The 12,953-nt window shown below is 32.0% G+C and overlaps 1 protein-coding gene and 1 long non-coding RNA gene across 2 annotated transcripts in view; one reads left to right on the top strand and one right to left on the bottom strand.

Annotated features, from left to right (window-relative positions):
* LOC106060483 (uncharacterized) overlaps window positions 1-12,953 on the bottom strand; it is a 66,703-nt gene that overhangs the window by 42,631 nt on the left and 11,119 nt on the right. Inside the window, exons 4-8 of the mRNA XM_056003949.1 lie at window positions 11,262-11,351; window positions 10,777-10,894; window positions 7,942-8,051; window positions 787-931; window positions 595-683 (exon numbers count right to left, since the gene is read on the bottom strand). Coding sequence (XP_055859924.1) covers window positions 595-683; window positions 787-817 — 120 coding nt within the window. The 5' untranslated portion in view covers window positions 818-931; window positions 7,942-8,051; window positions 10,777-10,894; window positions 11,262-11,351. The remainder of the gene's footprint in view (window positions 1-594; window positions 684-786; window positions 932-7,941; window positions 8,052-10,776; window positions 10,895-11,261; window positions 11,352-12,953) is intronic.
* On the top strand, window positions 1,617-7,158 carry LOC129921670 (uncharacterized). Its single transcript, XR_008773624.1, has 2 exons — window positions 1,617-2,450; window positions 6,411-7,158. It is a non-coding gene; the product is annotated as an uncharacterized LOC129921670 (long non-coding RNA).

The raw sequence follows: 12,953 nt of genomic DNA, 5'->3' as shown, positions 1-12,953 counted from the left end.
GTATAATTTTCTGTTCTGTGTTTTCAAATACATAATTAAAGATATTTTCTGTTTATGGAAACAAATATCTTTTACGCAATTTTATCTAAGAATTAAAACAAAATGAGGAAAAAATATTAACAAAAGCATTAGTTTAAAAGTGATTTTTGACGTGGGAAAAGCATTCATACACAAGAGAGATAGAGAGAGTGATACATAGTAATACATAGATACATAGATACATACATACATATTAAACAGACAAATACTGTTCAACATAAAAAAAATGAAAAAAAAAAGTTTCTGTAGAATGAGTTATCTATGAGGAAACCTATGTATAAACATTTCAATTCAGTGTTTCTCAAACTGTGTTCCGCGGAATAGTAGTGTTCCGCGAGGCCTAATTAGGTGTTCCACGAATTACTTTAATAATTAACGAGTAGGGTACCGTGACAATTAATCGATTTTATAGAGATATTTAATCAATATGTTCCATTAGATATTTAGAAAGATCAAAGTGTTCTCTTAAGGAAAAACTTATGGAAACACTTTTTTAATTGAACACATGTTTTTGTTTAACAAGTATTAATTAGAAACATTTTAGTAAACAATTACCTTCAAAATTATGATATTTCTATTATTTTTGATATACTCTTCCTGTTCTTTCTCATCCATATGATCTCCATTGTAAACAAGGAGACATTCTAGACAAATAGATTTTGTAAATATAGTTAAATAAACTAAAAAGCTGTTAGTTAAAATCCATATATTAGTTGATCAATTTAAAATAAATAATTCAATGCATACCATTCATAACTTTTTTTATACGAAATCTCATCTTGGATAGTCAAAATATAGTTTGTGCATTTGAGTTTTAGCGGCCCCCGAAAGGGGAAAAGCCGCTATTAGGTTTGAGCAAATTGACCAACTTGTTCGTCTGCCACACTCAGATCTCAAAAACACGAAGAGAAAAAAAAACTAATGTTATTTTTTGTTTTCTTCAAGCAAACCGTTTAAATTATCAAAATAATTAGGCAAACGATTTGTTTATAAAAATACACCAAATCTAAAAAAATACATAAATGCAAGGTGGAAAGTCTTTGCAGTGTAATTTCTCAAATGGTAACGTTCCGACATTTCTTTTGCATTAAATATAGTTATTATGGCTTTAGTACGAAACACCAGATAATACAAAATCTCTAGGTTATAGGGTAAAACATGGACTAAGTAAAAATGGCGGACTTTTCCTCTAAGACTTCAAAACATAGCCCTAGTATTTTAAAGGTTTCATGAAATCCATTTTTTGAAAAAAAAAGTCTAAACTGTAGTGTAAATACATTTTTTTTAAAATGTTGTTTTATATATGTATATATAAATTATATATATATATTGTAATTAATAAAAACAAAAAATAAATATTACGCTGCTTACTCTAAGATATGTAAAATGGGAATATACGGTGGTAAGACCGCATTGCAAACAGCGATGTTTTTGCAAAAATCGGTATGGACAGACTTTTTGAGGTCCGATAGTTACGCTGGGCAGAGCACTTATATTGTATTACTAAACGAACGCATGCCATTCTTTTTGGGAGAGCTAAACGGTTGTCGGCGTAGTAAACGATAAAGTAACAGAGGTGTAATGACACAAGATGCGTAGAAGTTGATGTGAATCGGGTTTTTCCTAAGTAATGTGACGAGTAAGAACAGAGTAGGATTATGAACAAGAAGAATAACGGACAAGACGCCTAAGAGGACGACGCTAGGCTAGCGACGACAGAGGACTGTGCCCTTTTTATTGTTTATTAAATTGTTGAAGTTATCAGCCTGCGTTATTAAGTATATTCTTGATTCATTCTGTTGTTGTGTCATATGGACTCGCATGCACCAGTAACATATATATACTCATCAACAAAATAGACCATCAACAGATGTGGCGACCCCCGACGGCCAGGGCGTCATTTTGATCTACAATCTAGTTAACTTCATGTTCTGGATATATCTATCTACAATTCTACACTTGGCGAAGTACACTGGAGAAGTACTGGATTAACATTCGTTTATTTCTACTAGATCTACCCTACGTCTGTGCTAATTATCTGGACTGCAGCTGGATTTTGGCATCTTTGTTCCAGTGGATCTAGACTTTCTATTAGAGAAAATTCGAAACCGTTACCAGCGTCTAGCTTTGTCAGCCAGGTTAGATATTTTTAGATTGAACCTGGATCTATATATAGATCTATATTGACTATATCTATTGTGTCTGAATCCAGAACTATTTTGTCCGTGTAAGTGATCTAGGGCAGTCCGTCGTCAGTATACCTCTATCTAAATATATATACCTCAAGACTACTCAAGAGTGAAGATACCTCATTTTGTCAGGTTTATCTGTTTATTGTGAGTACGGAAAGTCATCTGAGTCTACATATCTAGTATCTACAAGCTGACCGTTGGATCGAGTCACCTTGTCAGGTTTGTTTTTCAAGCTATTAATTGACTGTTGCAGTGTTGCTGAGCTTACAATCTAATCTACACACGAGTGATGGTATACCCTACTACCACACTGCGTGACCATCTAATCAACTTGTAAAGTTGACTCATTTATATTCATCAAAAGAGAGAGTTGGACTTTGTCATTTTTTTTTACCTCTCTTGAGACAGCACCACCAGCTTGTCTCAGTATTGACTTATGTTCCTGACCTGAAGACAGAAGCCAGCACCAACAGATCATCAAGTGGAACCGGAACCTTGGAACCCTACCAGAGGACTTTATCTGAGAACCGTACCATACTGTGGCAGCAACAGGAGAGATTGGCCTAACTCAGTACTGCCTGTCGAGTAGCCATTGTGGGAGCACACCTTGCCTTGCCTAAGACTAAGACAGTGGGGAACTTGTGTGGAACTGACCATTGTAGCTCCGTGGACTGAACAAAGGGGATCTAACTAAAGATAAGTTTATTTTTTCTCTCCATTATTATTAAATTAAGTCTATTTTAGGGACAGTAGATCTTTGTTAAGAGCAGGTTGCCTGATAAGGGCGTCATTATAGGACACATTAGAAAGTGGACCTGCTCCATTTAATAAAGTCTCGATGATTGTTTAGATTGTCTTGTTTTGTTCGTATCCACGTACATTTTATTTTTTTTTAGAAGTCAAGTGAAGTTATCTTTATTTGTCTCTTTCAGTGTATACTTCCTCTAAAAAGTCTCATCTCATTAGAATAGATTTATTTTTTTTGTGTCTTATTACGTTTATTTTACACTATTCTTATTATATATTAGTAATTTTATCTTAAGTAGATAAGGTAAGCCACGTTTAATCTAGATTATAAATTCTAGATTGTTTCCAGGTATTAACTAAATTGTTATACCTATGAGAGCCTTAGATCTATTTTATCCTGAGGACAACTGAGTCTAAGGAGTAATTATTTATATATAGATCTTTTGTCCCGATTAATCGGTTGACATTATTTTATAGATGTGTTTAAACACAGTCTAATTGGTCAGAATAAAATTTTTTGTCAGTATCACTGGATTGTGATTTACTGTTGGAGGTATAATATTGATTTATCTATTTGAAGTTGTATTGAAGTTGTATTGAATCTAGACTAGTGACTAGAATAGTCCTAGGGGTATTTATTGGCAAGAAGTAAGTCCATTGAATTAAGTATTGAGGTATTGATATTTGTTTATGTGGTCTAAAGTAAGTTCACTGAATTAAGGTGATATAAAATTTTGAGTTGTATTCAAGTATTGTGGCTGTGAGTAAGTCCACTGAGGTAATATTTCTTGATATAACATTGAGCAAAGGTATTTAAATATATAAATATATATATATATATTACAAGAAGTATTTGAAAGTGAGTTTTTGTGAAAACTAAATTGTGATATTTAGGCCAATAGGGAGGCCATATCAAAACTATATTGAGACATTGTTTAAAATAAAATAAGCATAATGGCAACAGCTCCAAACTTTGATTATATGGAGACTTTTCGCCAGCAAATTATTGCTGAGGCTAAACAGCTAAAACTTAAAGGAAAGGACCTAACTAGCTATGTACAGCAAATGGTGACAATAGAGAGAGATAGAATAGATAAGATAGAAATGGAAAAGAATAAACTAGATGCACAATTAATAAAAGAAGAAGCAGATAGGAAATTACAATATGATTTAGAGAAATTGAGGTTAGATGCTGAATTGAAAAAACAAAACACAAATGATAGGCCTACTGTTCAGAGTGAAAACATAAACAATAGTAATAATACAAGTAATGGTAATAACATGAATGAAAATAGGGATAATCAAAGTACTAATCATTGGCTTAGAAAGAAAATGCAGCCCTTTCAAGAAGATAAAGACAGTATTTCAGACTATTTAAAGCGTTTTGAGATCAAAATGAGCAGTTGTAACCTAAGAGAAAATGAATGGTCTCAAATCTTACTTGATTTTGTTCAAGGTCAAGCATTAACTATTTGTCAGAACCATGATCATACCATTCAGAATAGTTATGATATATTAAAGAAAGAGCTTCTTAATGCCTATGGTCATAATGCCAGTACATTTAGGAAAAAATATTTTGAAAATTTTCCTAGTAGTCAGATAGATCCTCAAACAACAGTAAATCTTGAAAAAGATTATTTCAGTAAATGGATGTCATTTGAGCAAATAGATCAAAGCTATGAGGGACTTAAAAACTTTATTTTGATAGATAACTTTACAAACAAATGTGAATCTCAGTTACAGTCATTTATAAAAGAGAGAAAACCAAAAAATTTAGAGGACATAGTTATTATTATGAGAACCTACAGCAGTGCTTATCCTAATAATTCATTTTCAAATAAAGACAAGAAACACATTGATTTTGTAGGATATAGTAAAGAAACTAAGAGTAAAGATAGACATGAAAGCAGAAATGATAGAAATAGAGATAGTACTGACTATAGAGAGATTATCTGTTTTAATTGTCAAGGTAGAGGACATATTGCAGCACACTGTAAACAAGTGAATTACAATAGATCAGAAAATAGGGACAGTTACAGGAAGCAGAGTAGGAAAGTTGAGTTTAAAGAGAACAGAAACAGAAATAACAAAAGTAGAGTGTATTTCACCAATGATAGGGATAGTAGAGAAAGTAGTGATAATGAAGAAGTAGAAGAGATGAACTATTGTTGGGGTGTAGAAGAAATAAATTTTGCAGAAGATGAAACCAGCAGAGTGAGAGTACACTCTGGTTTTATCAATGGGAAACCTATGAGGTTTGTCAAAGATTCAGGATGCAGTACAGTTGGAATTAGGAGTAACTTAGTTAAACCAGATTGTTTATTAGGCTATGAGAAAAAAGTAAGGTTGATAGATGGCAGTATCAAGCGCTATCAAGCCTGTAAAGTTTTTTTAGAAACACCATTTTATACTGGTTATTGTAAAGGTTTAGCAATACCAGGATTGTCTCATGATTTGCTTTTAGGCAATATACATGGACTAAAGGAACTGACTCAAAGAGAGATAGATAGCTGGAATAGAAGACATGAATACAAAATGAGACAAAGAAATTCTTATGGTAAAATGAGAAGAAATATTATTTGTTTTAAATGTCAAAGAAAGGGACATATTGCCAGGCAATGCAGAAGTTGTGACTATTCAGATAGAAGATCTGACCATTATGAGTATGGCAGAAATTTTGATAGCAATGTCTATGATAGACAGTATCATAGAGGGAACCCTCAGAGAAGATGTAACCCTGATGAGTACCAGGGTACAAGGGACAATTGTAGGTCATATGGACCTTACCAAAGAAGAAATGGAGAAGCAGAATATAGTTGGAGAAAGTAAATTCTTGATGGTTTACTTATAAGTATATATAGATATATATACTAGCAATGGTTTAATTGTATAGTGCATGAACATGTTGAGTTCTTTTAGATTGTAAATAAGTTGTATATGTTATGATATTTATTTGTATGCTATAGTATGGCACTCATAAGACCATGTTGATGAGAAAGGGAAATACTTTGAAGAGTTACAGTGAGATAAACTGTTGTAAATAATGATTATTCATTTTGATTTGTTTATGCATGTATATTTATGTATATGTTCTAGTCAATGGGTATGAATAAGTTGTTTATATATGGACTATATATTTTATTTCCTTTAAAGGAAGATAACTCAGTAAAATATAAATTGGGAATTTTATTAAATCAAGGGAGATAACTATAAAATTTCAATAATTAAAGTCAAAGGTGTAAATTAAAGTAAGTATGATCATCTACAGTCATTATTTTTTTTATATAATCATTATCATCCATTAGTAAAAGGCTAGGTCAGTTTGGAAATGGTAAGTGGAGAGAAAATATACTTATTGGTACCCAACAAAAAAAGTTAAGTAGAATAATTTGGAAAGCTGTTTTGACACAAATATTACATTTTGTCTGACAGGAAAGGTTTGGTGTGATGTGAGGCGACCAGCCATGAACATATAGCCAATGACAGTATTTACTCTGAAAAACTCTGTTTTATGCCTATGGAGTCAGCAAAGGCATCTTCGTATGTGGACTATATACATGTGTATTTACTCTGAAAAACTCTGTTTTATGTCTGTGGAATCGACAAAGGCATCGTCGTATGGGGACTGTATACATGTCTTGATGGACTTAGTACTATTGGTTGGTGAAACTATTACACTGTACTATACTATTTTATCGTCAATGAGTGATGATTAGAACACCAGATATTTTCTTACTAATAACTGTATTGTTTTCTTGGTGTCAACATTCAACTACAGTGTGAACTTTGTGACATAGGAACATGGACAATTTTACCAGGAACTGATGAAGATGGGAAACATGATGATGTCCATCAAGATCAAGATATATGTTTGTTTTGTCTTTCCCCAAAATTTTGGCCATGTATATTGTACAGACATGACAGTAGGGATAGTGTTTTAGACTGAAAAAAAAAATTGACAAAATTTTTTTTTTTTGATAAAGGGGGGAGGAAATATGTAATGACACAAGATGCGTAGAAGTTGATGTGAATCGGGTTTTTCCTAAGTAATGTGACGAGTAAGAACAGAGTAGGTTGATGAACAAGAAGAATAACGGACAAGACGCCTAAGAGGACGACGCTAGGCTAGCGACGACAGAGGACTGTGCCCTTTTTATTGTTTATTAAATTGTTGAAGTTATCAGCCTGCGTTATTAAGTATATTCTTGATTCATTCTGTTGTTGTGTCATATGGACTCGCATGCACCAGTAACATATATATACTCATCAACAAAATAGACCATCAACAGAGGAATCCCAAAGTAACGCTTTAAGGACCAGCGAGACGACAATCACTTACAAAGGTACATAGGCCAAATACAAATTTGAGACCACTAAGTGGCTTGCGAGTGGATTTTTTTTTTCGTAGAAATGTAACATTTCCTATTACGCGTGGCGGTAAGATAGTCATAATTAATTTTTATTTTACTACCTTTAAATATTGTATTTTTCCTAGTTCGCAATATATGCATTACTCGTTTTATTTAATTAAAATGTTTCAGAAGTAAAAGAATTATGTATAAAAAAAGTTAGACACACTTAATGTAGATTCAAATTTTTATAACATGGCATTTTTAAAACCTAGCAGTAAAATCGCAGATATCACAGGATTTACTTTAGAGCAGAACTCTCTATAGATATTAAATTCATCTATCGATATTATATAACTATTCAAAATAGGATAAGTGATTAGTAACACATTTCTGAATATAGGGATATACACATGCATATAATATTTTAAAAACTCAAATGTATTTTAAAAACTTACCAAGAGTTCTGAAGCCACTTATTAATTTCAGAAAGTCTTCTTGTTAATACAAAATAAAGGACCAATTTGAAAGTTTAATCTATATTATTTGAATAACTAAAGGTTACACTTTTAACAAGAAAATGTATGTGTAATTTAGTTATTGCCTTGTTTTACCTCTGTTAAAAACACAATTTGTTCATATTCTTTAGTTACAGTTTGTCTAATTCTTTCAACTAATTCATACAAAGTGTTGTTATTTCCCTTAGGCAAAACAAGACAACAATCTGAAGAAACAGAAACAAATATTTCGTTTGGATCAGTCATGTAATCAAATTTGTAATAAATCTAGACATGCATTAATAAATCTGTGAGATTCAAAATATTTTACCAATGTTTTAGTTTAGCGCAATGTCATGGTTATAGCTTTCTGAATGCTCTATATACCCGGGCATGCTACCCCACCTCATAGTGGCGCCCGGGTGGAAACGATCGTAGGAGGAAACGATTAGGCTAAAGGGTTGCAAAACAAGACTCCCGTGTGGGTGCCTAAGGGGGTGCGAGAGCATCCTCATTGCACTGTGCTGAATTGTAAAAAAAGCTCCCACAACCTTGTCACAATCCATGCTCTGTTCCTCAAGAGGCCGTTACATAAATGGCGTGTCCCGCACGTTTACCCTGGTATAGAAAAGGAAAATGGCGGGGGTCCACCCGTAAGGCAGAACAGTGTACACTGTTCTCTTTCAGGCCAGTGAGAGGGAGCTCTTGTTCACTTTTGATGGCTTAGAGTTCCAAGAGCTGAAGGCTTAACTCTACCTGACAGTTTCAAGAAGAAGAAGAATGATCTATGATCCTATCACTTATCTGGAAGGAGGGGGAATAGGAAGGTGTATCTGGGTGAAGATTTAGTAATCGTTTTTAGGTGAATTTTCAAAATAATAATTTTTTTTTTTTGGTCATTTTACAGTTTAACAGCTTTTGATGTATAAAACCTTTTTCATAATTATTTTAAATTCATTATTCACTATAGGGCTTAAAATGACTTATTCATAAAAAAAAATATAACATTTATTAACATAGTACTTCAGTCTCTTAGTCCAATACAAATGATACCAACTAGTTCAAATGACTTTTAAAAAGCACTTAGAAGAAAGTTACCTAATTTTATAATTTAATCTCTTAGGCCTATACATGTGTAATCACCTCGCGTATCCTCTCAAAATAATATGAAAATGCGGATGTAAATACAACAGCAATTAGCCTGTGTCAAATGATCACCTTAACGACCACTAAGAAGCACCAGACGTTTTCGACATTTCTACCGAAATACATTACAATAAAATATAGAAACATTTCGTTGTCTGTATTGAAGGATGTTGAGTTGGGTATCTAGCTACACTCACTCAGTTTTTTTTAGTAATCTATGTACGATGTATTTTCTACTTGGTTGTCAACCAATGATGAATGCAACCCTGCTCGGACCGCACCCACTCGCATCTCTTAATGACACCATTGCATATAGATTAATATAAACATATACATTTCAAGTCAAGAACGTTTGGATATTACTTTAAGTTTAAAAGGAAAGGAATTAGTCTAAAGTCTACTAAACAAAAAAAAATATTCAAATAAAATAACATACATTTTAAGATCAATTTGTCATTTTAATAATCTTGTTTCTTATGTTATCACAGAGCCTTGAGCTAACATACTTTTGTCAACGCGTTTTATAATTTAAATTATTTTTATTACTTTCGCGGGTCCCACTTTTACTTACCAGAGCGTTGTGAAAGAATTTGGTGTGCGTGTGTTTGTCGTAGTGTTTGTTATAGCACGATTAAGAATTAATTATTTGTTTCGGAATTAGGGGACTTTTGATACGTAACTAGGAAAAAAAAAGACTAGGTTTTAGCCAGAGCGAAATATCAGCCGATGTAAACAGACTACTTCCAGGACGCACTAGAGATCGTGAGATTGTTACGAACATAGAGATTTAGCTTACATTCGCCGGTTCCCTCCATTTCTATTAAAATTCTTGTTCAGTATCTGTGATAGTAAATGTTATTGTCTTGTCAGCCCCGTCCTGTTATTGTAACCCAGTAACCCACAATGCTGGCATGTTGAAAGAATGTGCTCATTAACAGATAGGGGTGGGATAATTGAATTCCTTTTAGGCTATATATATGGACGATCTAACTTGAATATGGGGCATTTAAAAAGACAAAAAAGTGTTTGTTAGTTTCTACTAGCCTACTACCTATTATTACAGTATCAGCCTCGACTAACTTATACTGCTTGTTCGCCTTTCACAGGTATTGTTACCTCCGTTTGGTTTATCTATTTTAGACGCCGCCTAAGCGCCTAAAATATATGAGTGTCACCCGTAAGTTACGCCCATGTACCTGGCCAGTAAATGGTTTATCCTAATGGGGATAACGTGAGGTCAGGCGTGCAGAACAACAGTTTAACAGGCTGGATCTGTTGGTGTAGGTTGTGAAATAGAATTTAGGGTAGTGAATAAAGCACAGCAGATTGATGAAACATATATTAGCGAACTCCCAAAGGAAAAAGGTTGCAATCACACCTATATGTATAACTGTATGAGACAGAGGTATACGGTTTTCTTTCTTTAATTATGTGGTTGTTTAATTACATATAGAACGTATCACAAAGAGGTTTTTAAAAATATTATTAAAAAAAAAACAAAAAAAAAATCATTTTTTTAACACCATGGTTTTTTTGACTGATTGTTTGGCGGCCGCACAATGTATTAAAACACTATTGGGGGAAAAACTGAATATGTCTTTAAAGCGCTAATAAAGTCAAAAACTATAAAGTGCACTGTGACGTCTCTAGCTTTGTTTCCAATCTTATTGCTATAGAAGTCTTTTATTCCCAATTTCTCATGTCTTGCATCTTGACAAACAAAGAGAAAAACTCCATCGTAACTGGAAATGGTCACAATAAGATATACATAAACTCAACAATCATTTGTGATATCTTAATACTTACCTTCTTTTTTTAATAAATTAATAAGCTTGAAAAGAAAATTCCGAAGGTTATGTTCAGATTCGACACTGTAGCCTTCATCAGATTCTTCTAGAACCGAGCCAACAAGTTTGACAATCAACTGTTAACATATGTGAAAATAAAATATGTTCGCTTTCTTGATTAGGACATAACGTTTATGTTTAAAGAAACAAAACAACATATTTTAGCGGCCCCCGAAAAGGAAGACGTAGCAGTCCAATCACATCAGTATGTCCGTCAGTATATATATATATATATATATATATATATATATATATATATATATATATATATATATATATATATATATATATATATATATATATATATATATACACCTTTTAATTAGATTTATGACCAATTTGATTAAATTAAAATAATAATTGAATTTTTTTTAAAGATGTGTCAACTAGCTAACAAAATATATAAATTGTCAATGTTTAATTGCAAATCTAATTCACATTTACCATAAATTTATTCTCTTTCTTCTCTTGCTTTTCAGACTTTGGTTTCACTTTATTTCTTCTTGGACAACAATGGAATGTTGACTTATTATCCTTAAAGTAAAATAAATGTTATGATTATTATAACAAATTGTGTTACAATAATTGACTCTCACGTTTCTTTCAATAGATATATAAAGCACTCTCTAAGTTTTTTAATACATGTAACAAAATTTAATTATATGGTTTTCAATAGGGTTTGTTGCTGAACATAAAAATTATATATGTGTCAGACGCGATTAGCCCAATTTTCAGTAAAAGAAATTACAAAAGTCATTTCTCTATAGAAGAAGTTACGAAGACTATATAAAATACAACCACAGACCTATGTATACTACAATAAATATAGGTTTTTGATTGCTAGTTGCGATTTATTTAGGTAGGTGCTGTTTTACTATTACATATTAAGTATTAGAGTTTAGAAAAACCCAGGTTTGTTTCTTGTGCAACGCTATTAGCTAACACCTCATATCATCTCTCCATTAGTATATTTAGATCTATAATCTAATTCTAGTCTAGATCTATATATAAAAATCGAATAGATCTAGTAATAGTATAAATTCTATCTTGAGACTAGATTGCCGAGTCTAGACTATGCTATGCCTATAGTCAGTTTTTATTTTTAAAAAGTCTAGATATTAATAAAGACTAAAGTTTTTAAATTATTAGATTATTAGATATAGACATAAGACATAGATCTAATAATACTGTAATACGTTTACTATACTCTATACTTAATCTACTAAACTAGAGATCTATCTATAGATCTATCTATAATCTAGTCAATCTAGATCTAACTTCTACTTATAATGAATTATTTAATAAGTTAGTACTTAGACTTAGATCTATTATAATTTATTAATAGATTTACTTTTCAATGCCTAGACCTAATAATACAATTGCGAATGATGTCTATAATGACTGATTATTATTTTTTTATAATAATAGGCCTACTAAATCTAGGTCTAGACTCTACTTAAATCTAGTAAAAAATAATGACTGTTTAAGACTCTAGATGATTGAGAAGTTCACATATAGGTGTTGTTAATAATACGGCATGTCGGCTGAAAGTATATAAAGTGCTTTTTTTTGTAAAAATAAAAAAGAGGCTCCGGTACTCAGTGATAGATTGCCTAACTTTCAACTAATAATAAATTAACAATTAACGTTGAATTACAAGAAAAGTAATCATTTTTCCCGACATTGAATAAAGGGGCCCTTACCCCGTACCGGTGCGTACCGTCACAAAAATATATGTATATCTCAATCTTCTTTCATTTAATTTTTTTTGCGGGATTATTGCTACTTAATACATTGATACCGGATCGATTTAAATAGGGCCCAATATACAAGCAGGATTTCGAGCATTGGATAAATTTATTTTTTAAGTACAAAGTTTTATGGAAGAGGCAATATATTAGTTGTTTGAAGTTTGTAACTTCTTAAATTCAGGCTAAAAATATCGAAGCCTACATTTCTACACTCATTTCTAAACAATTACAAGAGACGGACTGACTCATAGTGTAGCTTGTGTACATCTGCAAAAACACAAACTCAGACTTTCAGAACTATTAAAAGAAAAACGTAGTGATTATTTTTACTGTATAATTCTATTATTATTCCTTTTTAGAATTAGGATATAAACAAAAATTTGCC

This window comes from Biomphalaria glabrata, chromosome 11 (genome assembly GCF_947242115.1).
Source record: "Biomphalaria glabrata chromosome 11, xgBioGlab47.1, whole genome shotgun sequence".
Classification (NCBI taxonomy): Eukaryota; Metazoa; Mollusca; class Gastropoda; family Planorbidae; genus Biomphalaria; species Biomphalaria glabrata.
Note: the sequence above shows the minus strand (reverse complement) of the source record. Positions and strands in the feature narration are given on the sequence as shown.